Below are 24,345 nucleotides of genomic sequence, written 5' to 3'. Positions count from 1 at the left end.
CACACACACACACACACACACACACACACACACACACACACACACACGAGATATGCTGAATAAGAATCCAAAGCTTTCCAAATCCCCTGATAGGGGAGGACCTCCTCCCCTTTCATCTGACCCTGTTTTATCAGGTATCTTCAGGGCTGGCTGCAAAGTCCTCCTCTGTGGCCTAACAGACTGCTCCTCCCCTGGGGGGGGGGTGTCAAACAGCCTGCCCTTGAGATCCTGTTAGAAATAGTCCATGTTCCCCTTACTTTGGAAAACTACTTGGTTACTGAGCTACCACAGGCCACATCTGAGCAGAAGTTCTAGGTTATATCCATAGATGGTCCTTTGTTGAGTGTCAGTCTCAGAAAAGACCCTGTGCCCAGATATATTTGGTCCTTGTAGAGCTCCTATCCTTTCCATATCATACTAACTTCCCTTCTTTCATATGATTCCCTGCACTCTGCCGAGGGTTTGGTTATGAGTCTTAGGGAATGAGGGAGCGTGATACAGCTGGGACACAGAGTTAACAAAATGTAACTAAAAATAAAAATTAAAAAAAAAAGTTTAAAAAAAACACAAAACAAAATATTGCTAGTTTAATAACACTGTGTGAAGAAAAAAAAATAAAGGCTTTACTAACTTTTTAAAATTAAAAAAAAAAAAAAAGAATCCAAAGCTACTCATGCCTTTCTGAGTTGAAGGGAAAACTGATGTCGAGCCTAGTTTTGAAATGTAGAACTGCAATTGTTGTAAGAGGTGGGGATGTTGCTGCTTATAATTTTTTTTCATCATCTCCTTCCCTCCCACTTTACCACCCAGAAGTAATTTTCTCTTCTGAACATGGTGAGGCCTATATTTATTTTGTTCATGAATCACTGGCTTTGTCTGCAAAAAGGCAAAGTATATTTGCTCTGCCTTTAGAGCTATTTCTAATTTTCTCATTCAAGTCAGAAGTCATCAAAGATATACACATTTCAAGTGATGAAAAATGCCTTTTAGAGACATAGTAGAAAAAAGAAAAAGACCTATGTATAAATTTGGGTTAATGGGAAAACAGTGTCTTTAGAAAGAGCCAGCAAGGGTGGAACTCACTGGAATTAGTTAATACCAAATCAGCTGCCAATAACCTTGAGGGCAAATGACTTAAGTCTTTTTTATCCTCAGCACAGGGCAGGAAACTCTACCTGAATCTCACAGTGATAGAAAAAAAATGGCTCTATTTTATTTTGTAATATTTAAAAAAATTCAAAATGAATTCAGAAAACTCATCTACTTAGCAATAGTGGCTACAGTTGTAGAAGAAAGTAACTCCGGGAATTTTGTGATTAAATGAATCTTTTCATACAATGTGGCAATTCCTTGTTTATTTTCAGGGACAGACATGTCTCTAATAGGAACTCAAGTCCAGCTCTGTTACTTGGTCTAGCTTTGGCTCCATCTGCTGAATGATAGGGACAGTGCCTCAGACCAGATGATCTCTGTAAACTGAGGGTCACCTGACTTCAGTCCTCCTCTTGGTACTATCATGATCAAACACTTTTCTTATTGATTCTGAGTCCTCATGTTGGTTGTGAAATTATTGTTCCTAATATTAGCAGCAGCTGACGTGACTATTTCTTGGCACTGTGTTACACATGTAACACAAGCATTACACATAACTGACAATATCCCACGGGCCCTTTTCAGTGAAGAAGCTGAGGCCAAACACACAGTAACTTGCTCAGAGTGACCCAAGCCACAAGAGGCCGAGTTTCGGTTTAAGAGCGTTTGTTGCTGGAACAGTAGTTCTCGGACTGGCTCCAGGTTAGAATAATCTGAAAAGCTTCTAAGGTCTTCACCCGGGCTGACACCCACACCCCACCAAAAATAAATAAAATAATCTTTAATTGTTTAGGCGTACCCACTTTTACCAAGACCCTCATTTTCCTCCAAATGATAGTTGAAATGGAGAAGCCCCACTCTGGCCTGCATTATTTAATACTGTGGTATTAATTTCTCTACTTAACCAATTTGTAGACATTGGCTTAAATAGTAGCCCCTTTGAAGACTCATTTTATTTGAAAAACAGGGTGCTGTACTATCCACCTCATGAGTCTTATGTGAGTCAGTAGCCTCAGGGGAAATAGCTCTGCATTTGGCACCTGGCAGCTTTCACCATCAAGTTCCTGCAGACCATAGTTATCATTTGCTGCCAATAGCTGCTGCTCATTGCTCTCCAGTGTCTTGGGCCAGGCATGCTCTTCACACTATTAGTTGCCCATTTTCAGGCTGGGAAACCAAGTAGTTATCTTTGAGAAGTAGTAGAAAGAGATGACATGTTAAGACAGAAAAGCAATCCGAGTCAGTGCCTGAAGAGGTTCTAGCTTTCACCAGGATGTTCTAGCTTGAATGGAAGGGTTTGAGATGTCTTGGTTAGGGGGCATTTTCTCCCCTTCCGATCCAGAGTTCACAGAAAAAAAAAAATATACATATATATGTATATATACAGTTAGAGAGTTTCCTTAAGGAAAATCTTTACATCTGTTCTAAGAATATTACTATTCATTGTTTTATAGTTCACATCTAGATTTAAAGGACACAAACATTCTTCTATGAACATCCCCTAGGAAAATGTGAATTGAGCCAAATAGTTTGTCAGAGTCGTTAAAAAATACTAAACACTTTCCCCTCAAACTTTAAAATTAGATTTTGCTGTATGTTTTGTAATGTTATATTAAATATTATAATATATATTCTATCTTATAAATGCATTTTTACTCATTTGTGACTGTCATAACATGCTTTGCTGTTTTGAGCACACAAAGCAGGAACGCACAATCACTGCCTAAGAGGAGTTACATTTAGCAGTCTCTATCACATTTTCCCATGTCCTTACCTTGAGATGACACATTACAAATTTGTGCATCAGGTGGTTCCACTTAGACTTCTTAAACATGGAAAGGTGTCCTATGTCATGTTGTAAAAATGAGCTTTGAGCCTAAGAAATAAAAGGTTAGAGAAGTTGCAGATCAAGAAGGAATCATGAAACCCAAACGCATACTTGCAAGCCTGATAGAAAATAGTGGAGACCTCGCTTGATCTTCACCAGGTTTACTTTCAACATCAGCATTTCTACAACCTCCATCCACATGTGCAAGTGCTTACTCCTGCCTCAACCACTTTCTTTGTCTAATAAGTGTCTAATAAGTTTAGAGTCTTTAATTCTTAAGAGCTAAACAATTCTGAGCAAGCTATACAGTAGCTCTGATCCTCAGCAACCTGTCTGATTTCTCTTGGTATAGTGCCAAACTCACGAGACTGTTGTGAGATTTACTTATTGTACAGTGTCGAGCTAATGGAAAACATCAAAGGAATATATGTTTCCAAAACCACTTTCTAAAGAATGAAGAAGTTTGAGTTTGCAAGACATAAACACATGTAAAAATTCTGGGGTTTGGAAACATTACTCTCCAATCTTTGGAAAACCCTCCTGCGTTGTTCCATCAAGAACAAACTGCCCTCCCTGCTCCAGGAGCACATGCTTCCTCTTGGTGTTGGCGTTTCCCCCTTTGACATATTCAGTTGAGTGTTTCTCTCAGTCGTGGAGGACTCCTTCATTCAGGACAGGGAACAAGTGAATTTCCCTTCGTCTCTGTACACAGACTATTCTCATATGAGAGCACCTGCATTTAGAACTTAACAAACATTTAACAAGTGCTCTGAAAAGTGACACTTGCTGATGTCATTTATATTGAAGTATACATAATTTGTATTCTCATGTATTAAGATGTATTTTTTTTCCCATTGAAGAATGCATAGTCTGCCACACTGATAAATGTTGGCAGATTGAAAGACAAAGATAGATGTTACATAGCCGAGACTAGAATTACAGTTATTAGAGTAAGGATAAAACAGGGTGAACAAGGTCAGCTTCCATTTGCTTAACCATCACCATATTCTAGATACTGCGCTAGCTTGTTTACAGGTTGACGTGCTTAGTCTTCTTCAGAATAATTCCATCTTCATTGTTGTCCTCATCTTATAGATGAGAGAACTGGAGTTCAACACTTTGGAAAGCTATTAACACTCATGAGTAGTGTTCCAAAATGTGCACCAGCCCACCCAGAGGGGATCAGAGAACATTACAAAAGAAAAGACCAAAAGAGTGTAGGAAATGAAGGATGACAATGAGAGCTATGAACCACTGTCCTCTGGGTATAAAATACCTGTTACAGACACAAACACAAAGCAGCTGTGGTTACCACCTGTACAAGATCAAGCCAGTAAAAATGACAGCATAGGGGGTTCCTGAGGCATAGCCCTAGCTGAGGAGCTACTGGCTTCTGGAAGAGGGAGGGTCATTTTAATTTGTGGGTGTAGCCACTGGTAGTTTCCAAGCATTCCAGTGAATGATCCCACACTCCTGTGCCTATGGGCAGGGCTGATTGGACTCCCTGTGCTAAAAATACCATTTAAAAAGGAGGACATGAGATTGGCAGGGAGATGCAATGAGTGGTATCCTGAGCAGGTTAGGAGGGGACAGTGAGCAGCGAATGTTGTCAAAATGTATTGACTGTATGTATAAAGTTTTCAAATAAAAAAAGGATAAAAAAGAAAAAAAAACCCAACACTAAACCAAACCGAACGAAAGACTAAACCAACCAACCAACCAACCAACCAACCAACCAACCAACCAACTAACCCCTCAAGCTTTTCCCTGAAGCCACTGTTGAAGCTTAGGACAGTTGCTTACCTGAGAAACTGTGAGAATAAAGGAAATGAGTATTGTAACAGTCCAGCCATTGCCAAAATGACATAGTATTAGCCATGCTAAGACTTCCAAAATCAAGATCTGGGCAAGGTGGAGAAAGAAGAATCCTAGGTTGGCACTGAACATGTTCATGGCCTCTAATGTCTTGCGCAATTCACGGAAATCTTCTACCAGCTGTGGCTGTGAAATGAATATTCAAGGTTAAAAGTTCCTTCACGGGAATGAGAAGATAAATGAATACAAGTAGTCACTTACCTCGTTAGTACTAAATTATTTATAGAAATGAATATATTGTATAAAATGTAAAACAAGTGAAATGCTTGAAAAAGTGGTGAATGAGTTGCGATGTGAAAATAGTTCTCCAAGTTTTGGGAGGACAGATAATAGCAGTTGTTTTCAGGGCTGGGGGATGGCAAAGTAGGGGCGTTGTGATATGTATAAGCCCAATAGCTGCCTTTGAAGCCATCACTATTATTTCAAGTGCCTACTGAGTTGGACTCTTCTAACATTTGGGAGGACTTTTTGCCCAGGAGGGTATCTATTACCGTAGTTCCTGCTATAGTGTGCAAGTGCTTTTCCAGCCTTCAGTTATTTACTGTGCACAAGTGAATCACTTACAGATGGTGGCAAACATAGAACAGTATATTCTGGGTAGATTATCTTGAGGGAACTTCTCAAGGATTCTCCCCAGAACGAGACTATCAGCACCAGCGTCTGTTTGCTGGTTAGCGTGGTCTGGGTACACAGGTATTATGCATATGTACGTGTGTATGTTTGTATGTAAGATAGCAGCATTAGTTTGCAAGCTAGTGTTGGATATTGAGCAGAAACATCACTTATGTTAATGAGAATAAAAGTTTGGAAATGAGAACAGTTGAGGGTGTGAATGGGGCAGGAGAAAAGTAGCTTCAGAGATGTTAGGAGGAGTGTGGAAGCAGAAGCGAGGAGATCTGTAAAGGTAATTCCAGACACCAGAAGTCTCACGTCAAAATCCACTTGTGTAACTTAAAATGTATTGTCATCGTCGTCTCATCATTATCATGTGCATGGGGTTATGGGGTTACACATTTGTCATATGCTGTGCAGGTCAGAAGACAACCATTGTGTAGCTAGTTTTTTTTTTTTTTTTTTTTTTTTTTTTTTTTTTTTTTTTTTTTTTTTGCACCTTTATGACTGCTCTGAAGACCAAACTCAGTTTGTCAGGTTTGTATAGCAAACTCTTCTACCTGCTGAGCCATTGTAGAGGCCATTGAACATATTTTAAACCATATTACCTACCTATTTGTGAGTAACTGATGCCTAAAAACCTTAGCTTGACTTTCATTTCATACACATTATTCATTTTTATTCTCAGGGACAACTTTCCAATCAATAACTTTATAGTTCTGACAAGTTTGGTGTGGGTCTTCTCTTCCATGGAGGGTCATTGAACACCAGCCATGAGGACAGCAGGAGCAGAGATGGGGCATGGGGCTCAGGAGGCTATGAGCATGACAGAATGGCCTCCAGAAGCCACTTCAGCAAGAAAGCTCAACATTTTTTGGGATGAACAGAGGCTTTATAGTCCTTAGGGAGGTGTGTGGGGGCCCTCCAGGATAGGTGCACAAAATTGGTTGGAACTAGGAATCCCGAGGATGTTTGGTTTCCATTTGGCAGCACACCCCTAGTATATGAACAGGAACACAGAACCTACTTATCCTATAGGCGCAGGGAGGGGAGAGCTAGCAAGGAACAGTACCAAAAGCCCTAGATCAGATATGGTTAGAGGCATCTATACCTAAAGACACTGTCTAGATGAGGTCAGCAGAGACTAGTTGGCCCTGCTGGGGAGAAGGAGTCCTCCATCTAGCAATGAATTCAGAAAGGCTATCTGGACTCGAAGGACTGCAACCTCAAACAGAGGTTTTCTCCAGCAGTTTGAGGTTAAGGATGTGAAATTTTGTGAGTGAGATCTTGCCCCTAAATCTTAGGAATGTTTAAGGCTAGCCTGAGTTTTCTTCTGTTCTCACATGTTCAGACCTGCATGGTCATCTCCTATTGAAGTTTAGATATCAACACATTTATCCACAGGGAAGGTGCTGTCATGTCAAAAGACTTTACATTTAGAATTCTTGCTCCCTTATATAAAAAGAAAGAAGAAGATATGGAATGTGGGGAAGACAAAAGAAGAGAGAAGTTGGAAGAAAATGGAAGATGGAATTTTTGAAGGACTCTGAAATGTGTAAAAGAGTACACGGTAGATTCCCTAATCTATAGAGAAAACATGAAAAATTATCAATGTTTGTCTGAGATCAAAGATAGTACCATCTTATAACCAAGATGACTAGAAAGACAAATGTGTAGGTGATTATACACTTTAAATATTCTGAATAAAGACAAGACTCTACATACTGCCCAGGATAATTGAAGACATATTCATTTACCGTAGAAAATTCTAGAAATTATAGAAAGTACTGAAACTATAGAAATTAAATCTTGTCTGAAGGGGACCCACTGTGTGTTGCTTTCAGTACGTATCTATCTCATTGGTGAGTGTATTTCATCCAGCCATGAAGAGCCTCTTCTTGGGGGAGATGGATAGATGAACCTAGGTTCCCGGTTACACAATCACCAAGTCATGAAATTACAGAAGTGGCTTATGGTACTCTACTTAGGTCATATTTGTTTATATATACCCCTAGCTGCTTATGGATACCACCTTCTTTTATGTGTGTAGGTGCATCTGTGGTTGGTGAAACTTTCAAAGGATCCCTTGTCAGCACAAATGTCCAAAAGCCTATATCCAACTCCCATAAAATTTGAAATTCTGGTGGTCATAGACAGTTTTAATTAGCCTCTCATATTAGTTTGTCTTTAAGATTTCTCCTGGCCTTTTCTTTTCCACTGCAATTAGACAGAGTAGAAGATAACTAAAATTCAGAATAGCAACTACCTCAAAATAACTGTCAAGCCAGTGACAGAGGCTGGACTTAAGCCCACACCTTCTGACACTCAGTTTACCAGCTTTCTAAAGTAGTAGCTCCAGTAGCTACACAGATATCAAACAAACATTCACAGTCAACCTTAATTCTTGGAGAATAACAATATTTTAAATCATCATCACCATCTCTCAGCTCTCAGAAGTTATTCAAATTTGCCTTGTTTTTTGAAAACTCCTTAGAAATAACAAGTAACCTTTGCTGTTACTTCTAAATCTAGAGTCCCCTGCGGCAAGTGCTGGGGACATGTGTGGAGGTTTGTAAGGCCTGGTAGTACCATTGTATTTATGATAATGATATTTCCTTTATTGCAGAACATTTACTATATTTTAAACACTATTTCAAGCTTCTTAAATGTTTTCTTTTTTTCAATTACAGTCCCAATAATTTAGAGATGTCATGGTGGTGTCACCATTTTACCTGGGAAAACACTAGGCCAAAAAGAAGTTTGAGAACTTCCCTAAATGTGTTTGAGATGGGCAGGGTTAGAGTGGGACTCAAGTCCACTCTCAGAGTCCAGTCTTCGAGACAAAGCTGTGTCACCTGGTGCACAGCTGTGTGGGATGCATGTGTGCAAAGTGAACCCAACTATTGACTCTCAGCTAGAAACACAACTTTATTCCCTCAAACTAGTCTTGTCTCCTGAGTCAGCTCCTCATTTCTTAAAGAATGAATAAAGCTCTTTATCTGCTTCATAGTACGTATGGATCAGGACTTTGTATAATTTCTGATTGCATGTAAGACACATGCAAGTTTCTACAAAAATAAATTTCAAACAAATGAACTGTTTTTATTAAACAAAATCCCTTTATGTTTAAAAAAATTAGCCCAGCAAAGTTTTAGTTATATAGAAATGTTAGAAGACTGTTTAAAACAGCCAAACTATTGAAGAAAGAATAATACCTATTTTGGGGGAACAGAAGTCAATGCAGCCAGTCCTGATGAGACCTGATAGGCTAGGGTCAGAGGGAAGGGGAGAAGGACCTCCCTATCAGTGGACTAGGGGAAGGGGCATGGGAGGAGATGAGAGAAAGAGGGTGGGATTGGGAGGAAATGAAGGAGGGGGCTACAGCTGGTATACAAAGTGAATAAATTGTAATATAAAAAAGAAACTGAGGCAAAGAGAAGTGATTTCGAGGCCTAGTTAGTTGATATAGTAACTGTGTTCCAAAAGCAACCTATTTTTCATGATTCATAACTTCCCTAAATATAAAAGGGCAATAGTTAAGATTTATTTACACCTTTCATTCAACAGCTAATTATTGAGGTTTTGCTGCAAGTCTAATCCTGTGTGGGCAGGTTGGAGGGCATGAGAATAAATGAGACTGTCTCCGTTCCCATGGAACTTAGCTTAGCAATGCTTCAAACATATAATTAAAAGCAGCCACAGAAATAAAGCCCTGTCTAAGTTACCTGGCATGAATTAAATGCTTAGAGACCTAGAGCGTATGTCTGAGTAAGTGCTATAAATTCCATTGCTTTGTTCTGAGAATAAAATATGATCATGTTTCATTATATGCATTTATGAAATTATAAAATATAAGGAAAAAATCTTTTAAGAAAAAATATTTGCAATATGTAGAATTCACTTATTTAGAGATCAATAAACAAGTGACAATTCATTCTGGTGAGGATGTGGAGGAAGGGGTACACTCCTCCATTGCTGGTGGGAATAGGAATTTGTGCAGTCACTATGGAAATCAGTGTAGTAGTTCCTCAGGAAGATGGGAGCTGTTCTGCTTCAAGATCCAGCTATACCACTCTTCAGCATATACCCAAAGGATGCTTCATTCTGTCATAAAGAGAACTGATTAACCATGTTCTTTGCTGCTCTATTCATAATAGCAAAAAACTGGAAATATCCTAGCTTATCTAAAGCAGAAGAATGGGTAAAGAAAATGTGGAACAATTACTCAACGGGGAGTTATTCAGCTTTTTAAAAAAAGTAACATCATAAACAACCCTGAGATTTCACCTTATACTCATCAGAATGGCTAAGATCAAAAACTCAAGTGAGAACACATGCTGGAGAGGATGTGGAGAAAGGGGAACCCTCCTCCATTGCTGGTGGGAATGTAAACTTGTACAACCACTTTGGAAATCAATCTGGCATTTTCTTAGACAATTAGGAATAGTGCTTCCTCAAGATCCAGCTATACCACTCCTAGGCATCTATATGCTCAAGTATACAACAAGGACATTTGCTCAACCATCTTCATAGTAGCTTTATTTGTAATAGCCAGAAGCTAGAAACAACCCAGATGTCCCTCGGTTGAGGAATGGATACAGAAATTGTGGTACATTTGCACAATGGAATACTTCTCAGCAATTAAAAACAAAGAAATCATGAAATTTTCAGGCAAATGGTGGGAACTAGGAAAGATCATCCTAAGTGAGGTATCCCAGAAGCAGAAAGACACATATGGCATATACTCACTTTTAAGTTGATATTAGACATATAATATAGGATAAACATACTAAAAACTATAGTCCTAAAGAAGCTAAACAACAAGGAAGACCCTAAGGAAGATGCTCAATCCTCATTCAGAAGGGCAAATAGTATAGGAAATACAAGTGGGAGAAGACAGGGATGGGGAAGGTGGCTACAGCAGGGATACAAAGTGAATAAACTGTATTTAATAAAAAAAAGTAACATCATGAAATTTGAAGGCAGATGCAAGGAACTAGAAAAAAAATCATCCTGAATGAGGTCACTCAAACTCAGAAAGATACATATGCAAAGTATTTGCTTATCTGTGAATATTAGTCAATGATAACCAACTACAATTTATAGAACCAAAGAGGGTGGGTATAGAGAAAGAATTTAGAGGGGATATATCAATATTGTTAGAAAAGGGGAATAAAATAGATAATTATGGATGAATGGGCAATGGGCTGGAACAGGAGGCTCAAGAGAGGAGGGGAAAGGAAGTTGTGGAGAAAAAATGGGGAGAGACAGCTAAAATTAAGGGGCATTTGAGAGGTACTATAAAAAATAATATAGTGGAAATTACCTAATAGATAGTATATATGAAGACAATATGAATGAAATTGTCAAGTAATTGGGGAGAAAGTCCCAAATGACATGTCACCAAACAAAGTTGCCAGTCCTGGGGTTGGGTTACTGGGCAAAAGAACATGATGGGAATCCCCACATAACCCAGGCTCTTGCCAAGAAAACAGGCTGTTCTCTACAACTGTCAATGAGGCCCCACTGGTGACGACAACACCTACAGAACCCATTGAACATGGAGAGGTTGGGCAGCTGCCTACATAGAGAGCATCTTTGGTGCATGAAGGTATATATCTGCATACGACCAGAAGAGAAATGTAAGCATCAAGGTAGAAAAAAACCCCTTTGATCTACAATGCTGTTTTGCCTGCAAAATATGCTAGGGTAATGGTGGCACAAATGCTGAATAACTAGCCAATATCTGATTTGACTTAAGGCCTACTCCACAAGATGGAACCTGTACCTGACACTGCTGGACTAGGCAAGAACCAGAGATTAGACAACCCAGAGATCTAAGGCAAAGCCAAATAACACTGCTCTAAAACAAAAACAAATGTTCAAAACATAGTAATAAAATTACTCCTGCTGATATTCTGCTATGCTCAGATTCGTGCCTTATTTGCCATCATCAGAAAAGCTTCCTCCTTCAGATAGGACCAAATGTAGAGACCTATAGCTGGGTATTAACACGAGAGAGACCTTGGAACACTCAGCCCTAAATGGGATGTTTCCATCAAGTTCCTCCCCTCAGAGGTCAGGGTACCATGAGGAAGAGAAGGCAGAAAGTATGAAAAAGCCAGAGGAGATTGAGGACACCAAGAAAACACGTCCCTCTAAGTCTGTATGTGTAAAGCTCATATGAGCTCACAGAGACTGGAGCAGCTTGCTCAAGAAATGCATGGGTCTGAACCAGGTCCTCTGCTTGCACATTATGGCTTCTAGTTTCATGTTTTTATGGGACTTCTGAGTGTGTGAATGAGTGGGTTTCTGATTTACATGCTTTTTCTTGGGCTCTTTTCCTTTGGTTAGTTTGTCTTGTTTAACTTCATGTGATGGTTTTTGTTTTGCCTTACTGTATTTAGTTTGTTATATTTTATTATTTAAAATAAAATATAGAGAGACAGAAAGGGATTGTATTCTGACTGAGAGAAGGTGGGGGATAAACGGGAAGAATAGAGGGAGGGGAAACTATAATCAGAGTATATTACATGAGAAGAGACTCTATCTTCAATAAAGGGGAAAAAAAGAAAATAGTGTCTTCTTTTTCTCCCATGGTTTCACTTTTAGTTATCCTTAAATCTATTAAAAAGAAAAGTCCAGAATATTTAAATTGTGCATTATTCTAAACATAATGGTGGGATACACTGCTACCCTGTCCCACACTTTCTTTAACCTGAATTCCCGAATTACTTCTTCATCCACCGTATCCATCATGCATACACTACCTTCTGCTCAGTTACTTAGCCGCCATTCTGGTAGTCAGACATACTCTCCTAACTTCACTTTGCTTGCAGAGATTGTTCATATTAACCATTGTTTCAGGCCTCCACTTGGGGGAAAGTCTTGGGGAATACACCTTGAATAAGTAGCGACTATATTTTACTATGGACTCATGTTCTCACAGGAAGCGGTGACTTGGTCTTGAAATACACCTTATGCCCAGTTCTTCCATGTCCTTGGATCCTAAAGCTATACTTACATTTTTGTTTTTCTCCTGGCTGGGTTCTTCTGGAGAAAGTTCTCCAATGAGCAGTGGCTTAAGGTACCGCTGCACAATGCTCAGATCCAGGTGCATGGCTCTGAAGGCATCCTATAAAGCAGAAATACTTGTTAGAAGCTTGTAAAAGGCCTGTTTTTCCTCAGATCTGCTCCTTCCTTGCCCATCCTGGGCCCAAACTGGCAACAGCACAGACTGTACCACAGAGCGTTTCCTTCTAATGCCATGTTGATGCTTCAAGGAGATGTATCCACTTTATTCTTCAGACCCTTCTACAGGAGGGTACCCTCCCAGGTGGGCACTGTTGGTCTAGTGAATTCCTAGAGCACTGATTACATCATTGTTTCTTTTATGAAGCACTAGAAGGAAGAGTTGCTTGAGTTAACTGACCACAGTGCGACTTTTAAGCGCAGAGCCGTTTCATATGAAAGTTTCTTAAACTGGCTAAGGTGTGCAGCAAACAAGACTGTCTTCGCAAATTACATTCTCCACGGACGGCTCCCTTTCAGCTCTTGACGGAGGCTCGCATGAACGAGGTGTCTCTAGTTAATTATTCCAGAGAATGCTAGATTGCATTTGATAGCAACATCTTAAAATAAAGACACGAGTGATGGGGGAGCATATCCCTTGAGCCCTGGGCTAGCTAAAGTAGTACACTCTCATCTGTATTCATCACTGAAGGGCTCTCATTACTCCATAAGAATAATGTTGCTAAGTAGGAATTCCACATCACTGTGGGAAGCAGTGTGTTCTGATATCCTGTGTATGTTTGGAAGTAAAACGATTCTTTCCTTCCAAGTATTTTTATAGTTTTTTTTTTTGGGGGGGAAGGGATTGTCACAAGATGGTTAACTTCTTGCTGCTTTGACACTGAGGTTGGAGGGGTTAAAGCTGAAGAAATACACCCAAGTTTGTGCCTTGAATATATGGATGGGATACGGATACTATGGAGCAGTGGCTTTTTCACAGAACTGGTTACAACCAGTACTTTTCACAAAAAGAGACCCTGGAGCCACCCTTCCTACACCTCAGTTTTTGTTTTTCTGTTTACAGGCTATGCAACTGTGAGCCTTATGTATATTCTATATTTTCTTTCTTAAATGGGAGTGATGGTTGTAGCTCAGTCCATAAGTTAGTATGAAGCTTGGGTGAATTAGTTAGGATGCTGATTGGTATACACTAACTATGCTAGGTATTTTATTATTAATTAAATGTAGGGATTTACAGAGGGCCTCTGAAAGGCTCTACCCTGCAGGGTATCAAAGCAGATACTAAGACTTATGGCCAAACTTTGGGCAGAGTGCAGGGAATCTTATGAAAGAAGGAGGAGATAGTAAGACCTGGAGAGGACAGGAGCTCCACAAGGAAAGCAAAAGAACCAAAAAATCTGAGCACAGGGGTCTTTTCTGAGACTGATACTCCAACCAAGGATCATTGATGGAGATAACCTAGAACCCCTGCACAGAGGTAGCCCATGACTGTTCAGTGTCCAAGTGGGTTCCATAGTATTAGGAACAGGGACTGTCTCTGGCATGAACAGATTGGCCTGCTCTTTGATCACCTCCCCCTGAGCGGGGGAGCAGCCTTACCTGGCCACAGAGGAAGACAATGCAGCCAGTCCTAATGAGACCTGATAGGCTAGGATCAGAAGGAAGCAGAGGAAGAACTACCCTATCAGTATACTTGGGGAGGGGCATGCATGGAGAAGAGGGAGGGAGAGTAGGGCTGGGAGGGGAGGAGGGAGGGACTCACGGGGGGATACAAAGTGAATAAAGTGTAATTAATAAAAATTAAGTAAAAAATGTATGGATATGTATGGGTCTGTGCATGAGTGGGAGGTGAGAAGAGGGCATCAGTTCCCAGGAGTGGGAGTTACAGGCCATTGTACGCTGCTGGGTGAGGGTGTTGGGAACTGAGTTCTACAAAAGCAACAAGTGCTCTTAACCACTGGGCTATTTTCCCAGACCTCACTAAACAGTACTTGTTAACTATCTTTTCATCTTCCCCCAGTGATAAGAACTCACCACCTACCTTCTCTTTAAGGTAGCAATTCGGGCTTTTATTTATATACTCTAACAACCAGTGGGCTCTGATTATACAAGTAAATATTCTGAATCCTAGATCTTCAGTGCCATGGAAATTTGCATAGGCCTACGCGTGAGAAGGTGTGTGTACAATGAATATGGTAAATAGAAGTGTGCAATATCAGCTTTGTAAATTGACTTTACCAAAAGGTTCACAGAGAAAGTGCTAGAGTTCTTCCGGGCTTTATGTTCCTTCTACTCTGCACACTAATCACAAACCCTTTGGACAACAATGGGCAACATTGACTCAAATATGATTCCATTTTTTTTTTTTTACATTCTTTCATACTAAAGCTTAGTGCTCCTAACCAGGCAAAGAATTATTCATTGGTTAAAGGAGTGATTTATGTCTCTCATGATGGCCTATATGATTAAATCATCCATCAACTGTTTCTGAGCAGGTTAGAATGGGAACGCATACCGGTGGATCAAGTGTAAAAGTACAGAAGAAGATAATCTCATCCCGAGATATGCAGCATACATAAGAACGTAGCTACCATGATTTCAAACCATGCTGATAATCTACTCTTCTGCATTCCTTATTACTGTTGAGCCTGAGGAATGATCAGAAGTCTGTGCTCTGGGACAGGCACTGAGTTTTGCAGAACAGTATGGGTGCTGATTTGTGGAGCCCTTTTCATTGTATTACTGATGAAGTACCACAAAGTAGTTTTCTCTTTCATCTTAAAATACTCAATCCTTTTCTAATAGAATCCATATACGAAGTTGTGAAACCCCTTCTTGGAAGCTGGCAAAAACAGGTTCTGTTGCCCACATTCTTGGGCAAGTACTCTCTTGTTGGAGGAGGTGGAGTAAAATGAAGGGAGAAGGGGAAAGTGCTAGCATGTACGGAATTCGCCATAGCTATTTACAAGGAGCTTGTTGGCTCATAGCTACCAGTTTACTCCTATGGGGTTTTATTGCTTTTATTGTACAGCGAGACATCAAGTCTTTAGGAATGTGGGCTGGAAATCTTCACCCCACATAACACAAGGAGCAGCACAGCCAGTGTTTGAACTTGTGGCTAAACAGAGCAATGGCACTGTAAAGATCCACCTCAGCCTTCCGCGTCTACAACGCTTTTCCTGAGAGACATGCTGCTGGATCATCTGGAGATGATGCTAAGATCATTCTGTATCCCCGGGACAGATGGTGATGGAATTTTCCTGTGGTTGGCTTTAGTCTCATGAAGCCTCTCACTGCAACCTGCCTCCTCAGGCTGACCTTCATGGATCATATTATCTTCTAGAGCCTTCTATTGAATAAAATTCTATTACTTCCGAGCATTCCTGGTGTTTATAGATTTTATACTCTTTCCTTCTCTTCTTTCATTTTTGTCTACACAAAGATCTTCCTTAAAATTTGATAGCAATATTAGATATTGCCACCCCTTGCACAGGCAGGAAAATTATTTGTGAGTACCCTGAAAGCTCATAGCATTTTATTATTTAAAAAACATTTATTTGCTCATTTATTGTGTATGGGAGCACACACATAGATTTCAGAGGGCAGCTTGTGGGAATCAGTTTTTTCCTTGTGCCTTGTAGTTCACCACAGGGGTCAAACCTAGATCAATGGGGTTCACAGCAAATTGCCTTTATCTACTGAGCCATCTCACCGACTATAAAGCTTTCATTATATGGTAATAAAGACATATGCTTGGTTCCTCTTTGGAGAGTTTTTGAAGCTAAGGCTGTGTACTAGTCATTAATGACTACCACTGTGCCTAGAACACAACATGCAGTGAATACACCCCTGATGAGTAAGGGAAAGAGGAAACACAGGCGGACAGAGCAGCTCTGCGCGAGGAGTTGGGATGGCTGAAGCATGAATAATATGCTGCTCCCATTTTCCTTATATTCTTTTGTCCCGCTTTGCAGTCACCGTATCTGCTCTTTAAGTTCACCATACATTGCATCATATTGCAGCTCTTCTCGGAACAGACTGTTCCAAGATCATACCAACAAGATGTGAGTGTTGAATATTACTTCAATATTGAATATTGAACATTATTATGGAATGGCTAATCCACAGCTATTCTTTACTTGGGGCTGTGATTGCTTACTGTTTTATTATCAAAGCAATAGAATTCCCCCATGGAAAGAGAATAGTAAAAGTATGGAAAATCAGAAGGCCTCAGACAAAATTCTGATTTTGTAGTTTAGATACTATTGCATAGATTGTACCCTGCATGAAGCCACCAGGCCCAGGAGGCTTAAGACACAGCAAGCACTCTATTTGCCAGAGTGGGCTTCTAGGGGACTGCACCCACCCAGAGAGAGTTTGTGTCTTAACCTCCGCCGTGGACCATACAGGGCAGCAGAGAGGGGTGGGCTGCTTCATGTTGGGAAGCTATTTCAGTTTTAACAAATCATTCTGTTATTATTTCTGTTGTTGTTAATGTTTGCATGTGTGTGTGTGTGTGTGTGAGTGTGTGTGAGTGTGTGCGTGTGCACACAATGTGCATGATGGCATGTATGTGGGAGTCACGGGACAACTTTGGGGAGTCAATGCTTTCTCCTTCAACTTGGACCAGGCTTAGTAGCAAGTGCCTTTGCTGATGGAACTCCCTCTCCTCAAACCTCAGTCTTTATTCAATTGCACACAAACTACCCAGTCCTCCCCGTGAGCTGATTTCATTAATTTTCTCAGCTGTTATACCATCTACACAGGACCTAGACTAGTGACTAAGAGGTTAGTCTTTACTATTATTATAAATATTATTATTACATAGCTAGTGTGAGGTCTCAAACCTGGGACAAACAGCTACAACCTAGTAGTTAGTCTGACAAGAGTTGAAATTTCCCAAAAGATGTTGAGTAATCGACAAGCATAAACTCATGAAACACTGGTAGAGAGGATCATGTATAGAATGTTACTTTTCCCACAAAGGAGCTCATAAATTTTTAGACTCAGGACTCAGGAAATAAAGGCAGAGGATATTGTTGGCTACATAGTGAGTTCCAGGTAGTCTGGGATACATGAGACCGTGTGTTTTAAACAAGAAGCTTACATTCCCTTGGGTAATTCCCCTTCTCTTCTTGTTCCTTCTCAGAACTTGTGTCCTTCTAGGCTGTGGCTAGCTCAAGAGTCCTGACATTCAACTGAAGGGTGACCTGGGCATAGACTAAGTTATGGGGAGAATGAAGCTTTGTCTTTGCCTTGGGAGAGAGCTGCCACCTGGGAGGGTGCTTGCCTGAGCTGCCAGGAGGCTGAGTCTCCACAGGAGTTCCTATTATCACTGGAAGACCTTTATTTTATGCTTTCAGCTGTTCTCCAGTCTTTTCTCTCCATCTCCCTCAGTCTTTCTCTTCCTTCTTTTCTCTCCTCCTCCCTCTTCTTCCACTCTTTCATTTTCTAACCTCCTAAACCTATGCATTCTAGGAGTACCTAGGTACCTCAGTGAGGTGCCCATTAACTGCTTGTGGATATTCAGGAAAGGTGAGGCCTCAAATACCCCTTCCTCTTAGCTGTCATGGTCTGTTTTCATCTTCTAGAACCTGGACTCTCCTCTGTCTGTTTTTCTCAGACATCAGTCAAGAGTGCACTTTTGGCCAGTATTACGCTAAGCAGAGGAAGTGGATGCCCATGATGCTTGGGCCCTTACTCATGGATAGTCACATATATCCAACCTGTTTGCTCACACCCTTCCTTTTCTTTGCCTTGCCTCTGTCAGCTCACCTCATCCTGACCCATGCGGGCTCTTCATTTTGCAATTGTGCACAGTGCTTTTTCTCCCTAGGATTTCCCTCCAAATAGCTGAAGAAGATTCTTGTAAGCTCCTACCATCTCTTCCTTGTTTGTTCCCTTTCACTATAGGACTGGACTGTATGTGTTATTCGTGTGTGTGTGTGTGTGTGTGTGTGTGTGTGTGTGTGTGTGTTCATGTGCGTATGAGTGCATGTTCATGTGGAGACAGAAGGCTGAAGTCAGGGGCCTCTTCAGCCACTCTCCACCTTGTTTTTGGAGACAGTGATTCTCCCGGGACAATGCTTCTCACTGGCCTGGAGCTCACTGATTCAGTGAGGCTGGCCGGCCTGAGGCAGAGTTCAGGAATCGGCCTGTGGTTGCCTCTCCAGCACTGGGCCTACACGGTGCCAGCATTTCAGGCGAGCACTGAGGACACACACTCATGTCCTCATGCTCGAATTACAAGCACTTTACCGACTGGGCCATCTTTTCAGGCCTGTCATTGCTTCCCCTAAGTTGCGATTTCTTTATTCAAACGTTGCAGCCTTTGCGTATCTACTATTGTGATTGTACTTAGTTCCCTTGGCAGACACCAGTGCCTAGCATAGAATGTATGGACAAATCTTTATTCACAGTTATGTCTTGTCATCAAAATGCTTAGCAATCTTTGTCCTAGAGACTGCAAAATGACCTGTCATGGTAAAATCAAACGATAATCTTTACAGTCAGTCCTTTATGTGGAACTTGCTACTCACTGACTTTTCCTCAGTGGACTCTCGTACATGAAGAGTCCTGGCCCCAAGCTCTGCTTATTGGCACGGTTATATTAGCTCCCGATTATACAGCTTGTAAACAACCAGATAACTCATGCGTGCAGTAGCAGGAGCTTATGTGTTGATTCTGTTTTATAGGTTATTAAACTACTGAAGGGAGCAGTAAAATCTGTTTCAGGAGAATGAAATGATGATTAACTACAAAAGGCATCATTTTTGAATATTCAATCCCCGCTGAGCACCATAAGGGGCATTTTATTTGACCTCCGCTGATTTTTGTAATAACAGCAAGATTAAAGTATTATGATCTCCTTTATAAATGAGAAACTGAGGCTTCAGGAGCTTATGCAGGCTCCGCAGGGCCACCCTAATAAGAGGATTGCAGATGCCCACTGAGCCTATTCCATTCTGAAACCTATAGTTTTAAGTATTAGGACAGAAGATTCCTCACAAAATTTTAGGAAAGCAAATGAGTGGTTTAACGACACCCCCTACCCCAACAGTTCTGTACCCATGACCTAGGCACTGCTATTCACCTTTCAGGAGATCTAAAGGAGTTGCTGTGTAAATAAGAGAAAGGCATCCTATCTGAGCAAGTGCAGACATGGGTTTTATCCCTGGGTTCCTGGTTGCCAGTCACAAAAAATTGTGCTAATATCTCCTAAGCTGTACAGTGAGCATTTGGCCTTGGGCTTTTGGGCTTGGTGTTCTGTTCCCATTTAAATGGCACAAACTATAATCAGAAGTTCTATGCTAATAATAAGCTTTCTGACAGTAACAATCACACTTCTGAGGATACAGATGCTATAATTTATGGAACTTAAATGTTCAATTATATGACATACTTTGCATGCATTCATTCCATTTACCATAGATCAGGCCGGTGGGCAATGCTATTCCTGTCTGCATATCATGGAGCTGAGACTCTAGGCATTTCAGTAGTTTCCCTGACTTCACACAATAAACCCCACTGTAAATGTTCTTCGTCCTCTGAGCAGCCAGGGAGAACTAGAATTGCCCTGCTTCCCCTGTCTCTCTCTTGCTATTCTTGAGTCACTTTCCTTTAGAGAACTTTTTATTTGAATGTTTATTTATCTTTCTAAAGTATGTGGTTGACCAAGCATGTGATTTTCTTTCTTGATATGCACCAATACCAAGGTGGCCTGGATGTGGCTGGTGGATTCTATGGCACTAAGCATGTCCTTCTCACAGGCTAGAGTGAGAATGAATAATACCTCTGACTGACATCTGGGGTATTAAAAATTGGTAGCAAACTTGAGATCTGTAACTTGGGCTACTTCAAGAGATTGTCAGAGGTTTTCAATATGATTGAAAGCTCAAGTCCTTGCCAACATATCCTTGAGCCATTTCTGTGATTTAAGCTAGTAAACACTGATCCAGGCAAAGCATCTGGATATATGCCTGTAACTCCAGTGTTCGGAATGTTCAAAGTCAGCCTGGGACACATGTGATCCAGATCCAGTTTGAGAAAAACAAAGTCATCTATTTCCTCTGTGCTATAGGGATGAGGGGATAGACAAGCTAGGAAATTGTGGCTGTGTTATGTTTATGTTTTTTTTTTTGTCATTTGAAATTTGTTAATTGTTCTTCTTTTATTCCCATACATATTTTCTTTGCTTTGCTCCTCCCTTCCCCTACTCCTGTCTCTAGATTTCCACACTGAGCACGTTTTTCTGACACCTATGATAGCCTTCTCCTTTGCTCCCAACGAAAGATTGAACATTGTTTAAAAACCACATCAGAACTGAAGTAGTGTAAATGTGACAGGGCTTGATTGGAAAGACATTCATCTGACTGAAGGAAGCATACAACCAGGAAGATGACAGAAAAACAAGAAATAAGACGGTGAAGGGGGAAAACTGAGAATTATGGGAAAGATATTAATGGCATCAAAATATAAACTTTGTCAATCCCTTGGGTATATACCAAGTCCTAGTTCTAGAACATACCATTTGCATACAGGTGTCTTCAGTCCTATGAGAAGAACCCAATTTGATAACTTCTTTGCTAGGCAAAATATCAAGCCCAGGTTTAAATTCCTGTTCTTAATTTTTCTAACCTTGAGTTTGTTAGGGGCTCTAACTCTTTGTTCATCTGCACTGTGATGGAAAATAACACTTACAGAATGAGTGGAAGTGTGCACCATGCACAGAATATTAAAGTGGGATTAAAAGAAAACAAGATCTTACTATGTAACTTTGGCTGATCTGGAACTCCCTGTTTAGACCTGATTGGCCTTGAACTCACAGAGATGTGCCTGTTTCTGCCTCTTGAGTGTTGGGGTTAAAGACATGCGTCACTACATCCACATAAAAGAAATCCTTCAGTACAATCAAAGAATCTGTCAGACTCCTTATCAAACACTTAGGAAAGTTTGAAATAATTTTTGTTAGCATTGCTCATGTATTTAGCAATGTGTGCGTGCAAGTGTTCATGCATTGTGGGCGTGCCTGTGCAGACTCAGGCATGTCATGTGGAGGTCAGAGGATAATCTGCAGGAATCGGTTCTCACCTTCTACCAGGTAGTTCTTAGAGGCTGAACTCAGAGTGTCAGGGTCGTGGCAAGTGTCTTCACCAGCTGAGCTGTTTTCTGGCTCTGAGTTTCTTTTTTTTTTAAGGAACCAGATATACAGAACTTTATCTTGAAAATACAACAACGTGAAGCCAAGCATTGTCCCTGCCAGTTCCTGCAGTGCACATGGCTTACCTCTGAGTGTAAGTACCTCCGCTGTGCTGTGGGAATTACATGCACCCCTGGCATAGTTACTTAAGGCGGTGCACACCTCTGGCATGGTTACTTTAGGTGGTGCATTTGAACGCGTCTGTGAGAATTGCATCACCCTTGTCAAACTGCTTGAGCTACGCTATGCAGAAGAGAACTGTGAACCCTCCAAGTCCTGAAGTTCTTGGCTTTCATTATTATTAACAATATTTGATTCCATGAGAAAAATTGCTTTCTGGAAATTCCTGTTTGAATCAATGACATGCCTTCCCCAGACTTTACTCACATATTTATAGCTTGCTCTTCATAGGACAGTTATTCTACTTCAGGGAAAAGAAACACAAGAAAACACTGAACAATCGAAAAGGACGAAATCCAGAATGCAAAACCACAATTTCCACCGTCAGCATTTGAAGGTACCCTGTACTGGGCAACAGGCTAGACCCTGAAATGCCATCTGCTTCCAGATGCTTGCTAGATAGGAACCCTGAAAAACTGGTGTGGGACGAGATGGTAAGAGTGGAGGGCAGACACGTACTTCAGGATTTTTGGGATGAGAGCCAAGATCTAAGCCACCCAGCAGCTGGGAAAGGGAGAGAAAGAAAGAGGGGAGAGAGAGAGAGAGAGAGAAAGAGAGAGAGAGAGAAAGAGAGAGAGAGAGAAAGAGAGAGAGAGAAAGAGCTCATGGATGCTCTTACCGTGGCATCTTCCCCAGCATAGTGGTTGAGGACCCGATGCCCACCTGGATGCTTGCCGGCCCAGTCAGTCACATTGTAAACCTTGCGATCAATCACCAGCCACTGGTCGGCCTCCTGATTGTGTCTCTGGATCTCCTGCCAGGTGTACAGGTTGAGACATCTCCTGAGCCTGTCGCCCTTGCCGTTTACCTCCTGCTTTTCATGGATCTCTGCTTTCCCATTTGCTCTCGGTTTCCCATTTGCTATTGCTTTTCCGTTGGCCTGGTGTGTGTCATGGAGACATGGCCGACTTTTTCCAACAAGGCTCTCACTGTGTTCCAGCTTTTCCTCCAGCCTCATCGTCCCTGAATCCCTGAGACTGTCTAGGTTGAGTCTGAATTTCCTAGTTCACTAACTGGGCCATACAATGACTCCTTTCCTCCTCCTTCATTCCACTGAAGTCCTTGATAGTCTCACAGAAAGCCTTTTGGCTTTCTTTACGGGCTGGCAGTGGGCACCTGCCCAGCCTGGCCCTATTTTGATCTGTAGCTGACCTTTTCTGCACCTAGGACAGCTAGACTACCTTCCTCTATTCACCTCTCTTCTTTCTGGCTGCTCTCTGAGCAGCATCCTTCTTCATCATTAAATGTCCCAGAGTACAGAGCCCGAGCCAATCACAGTCTGATGGATTGGAGGCCCCACCCCGTGGAGGAGGGGCTAAACTCTGGTTTCTGATTTCTTTTCCTGTTGGTGGGGTGGGTTTGCTTGCTCACTGATGCCTCCCTCCAAATGACTACCTGTAAATTTGTAAATTTAACATGTGAACAAAAGCCTTCAGACTTTCCTAGATGACAGTAATAGCTGCTGCTTGGATTAGGTTCTCTGAATAGCTGTCAGGGCTTTCAAATAGGTTTAACCCCCCCCCCCTTTTTTTTAAGTGTCATTTTTCAACAGGAGGAAAAAGCCTACATAAACGATGTAAATGACTCCTCCACCCCGCCACAACTCATTTACAATCTCTCTAAATCTGCAAACACTTTTAGAGGCCGTAGGAGTGACACATGCTGATTTAGAGTCCTCGTCACATGTCACATGTTTTATCTCTTAATCCCCTCAACCCTGTTTCCGGGGAAGCTTGCTAGTGCCCCATTTTCTGGCTTAGAAAACAAAGGACAACATAACATCATGTCACAGTCACCCCAGGAGAGAGACTGGAAGAAGACAGATGAATCCGCCACTAACTCCAAGTCTTTCTCTGCCTGTATCTGAGCTCTAGCTTTGCAGCAATGGGTTGGTTTAGAAACAAAGCAGAGGAGACTCCCATTTGAAGGTGGGGAGCCTCTGAATTTTGAGAGAAAAAAAAGGCTGCACAAAAATAGCAGCAAGAACACACATTTGAGAAACTGAACTGAATTTTCAACACAATTCAAAAACTGTTATAAAAGGGATTAATTCTACTGATATTTGCAACTGCTAGAATTGGTCTCAATGCTCAGCTCTGAGGAAGAAGGATGCGTCTGCTTTGCATATCGAATAGGATGTTAATATTTTAAGACAAAACTTTACAGAATTTTTAAAGAATCATGATGGTAGGCACTCATCATGATTACAGTATTTTTAATATAAAAAGTTATTCAACAAATTGTACCTGAGAGCAATTTTTTAAACTGAAAAAACAAGTTGTGTTTGCTGATTAATGTATGATGGGAAAAGGGTAGGTTAAGCTTTCCACTAAGTTATCTGTGGAGGCTCTATTGTGTTTTGCAACATTTTGTGGCACTTCCCAAACTTTGACAAATTAATGGATGGAATTTTTATATTTGAAATGAAAATTTTGAAGCAAACAAAAATGATGTATAGGTTTGGATGCTAGACAGAACCATGTTTCATCTCTGTCATTTGTTAGCTATTAGGTTTCCCTTAAATTAT

General features: G+C 41.0%; 1 protein-coding gene across 1 annotated transcript in view; it reads right to left on the bottom strand.

Moving 5' to 3' along the window:
* LOC129671616 (fatty acid desaturase 2-like protein FADS2B) overlaps positions 1–22,776 on the bottom strand; it is a 38,710-nt gene extending 15,934 nt beyond the window's left edge. The window contains exons 1-4 of the mRNA XM_055600693.1: positions 22,438–22,776; positions 12,432–12,542; positions 4,724–4,921; positions 2,867–2,968 (exon numbers count right to left, since the gene is read on the bottom strand). Coding sequence (XP_055456668.1) covers positions 2,867–2,968; positions 4,724–4,921; positions 12,432–12,542; positions 22,438–22,776 — 750 coding nt within the window. The remainder of the gene's footprint in view (positions 1–2,866; positions 2,969–4,723; positions 4,922–12,431; positions 12,543–22,437) is intronic.
* Positions 22,777–24,345: the final 1,569 nt, after the last annotated feature.

The sequence above is a fragment of the Psammomys obesus genome, unplaced genomic scaffold, assembly GCF_907164565.1.
Source record: "Psammomys obesus unplaced genomic scaffold, mPsaObe1.curated_primary_1811, whole genome shotgun sequence".
Taxonomy (NCBI): Eukaryota; Metazoa; Chordata; class Mammalia; order Rodentia; family Muridae; genus Psammomys; species Psammomys obesus.
Note: the sequence above shows the minus strand (reverse complement) of the source record. Positions and strands in the feature narration are given on the sequence as shown.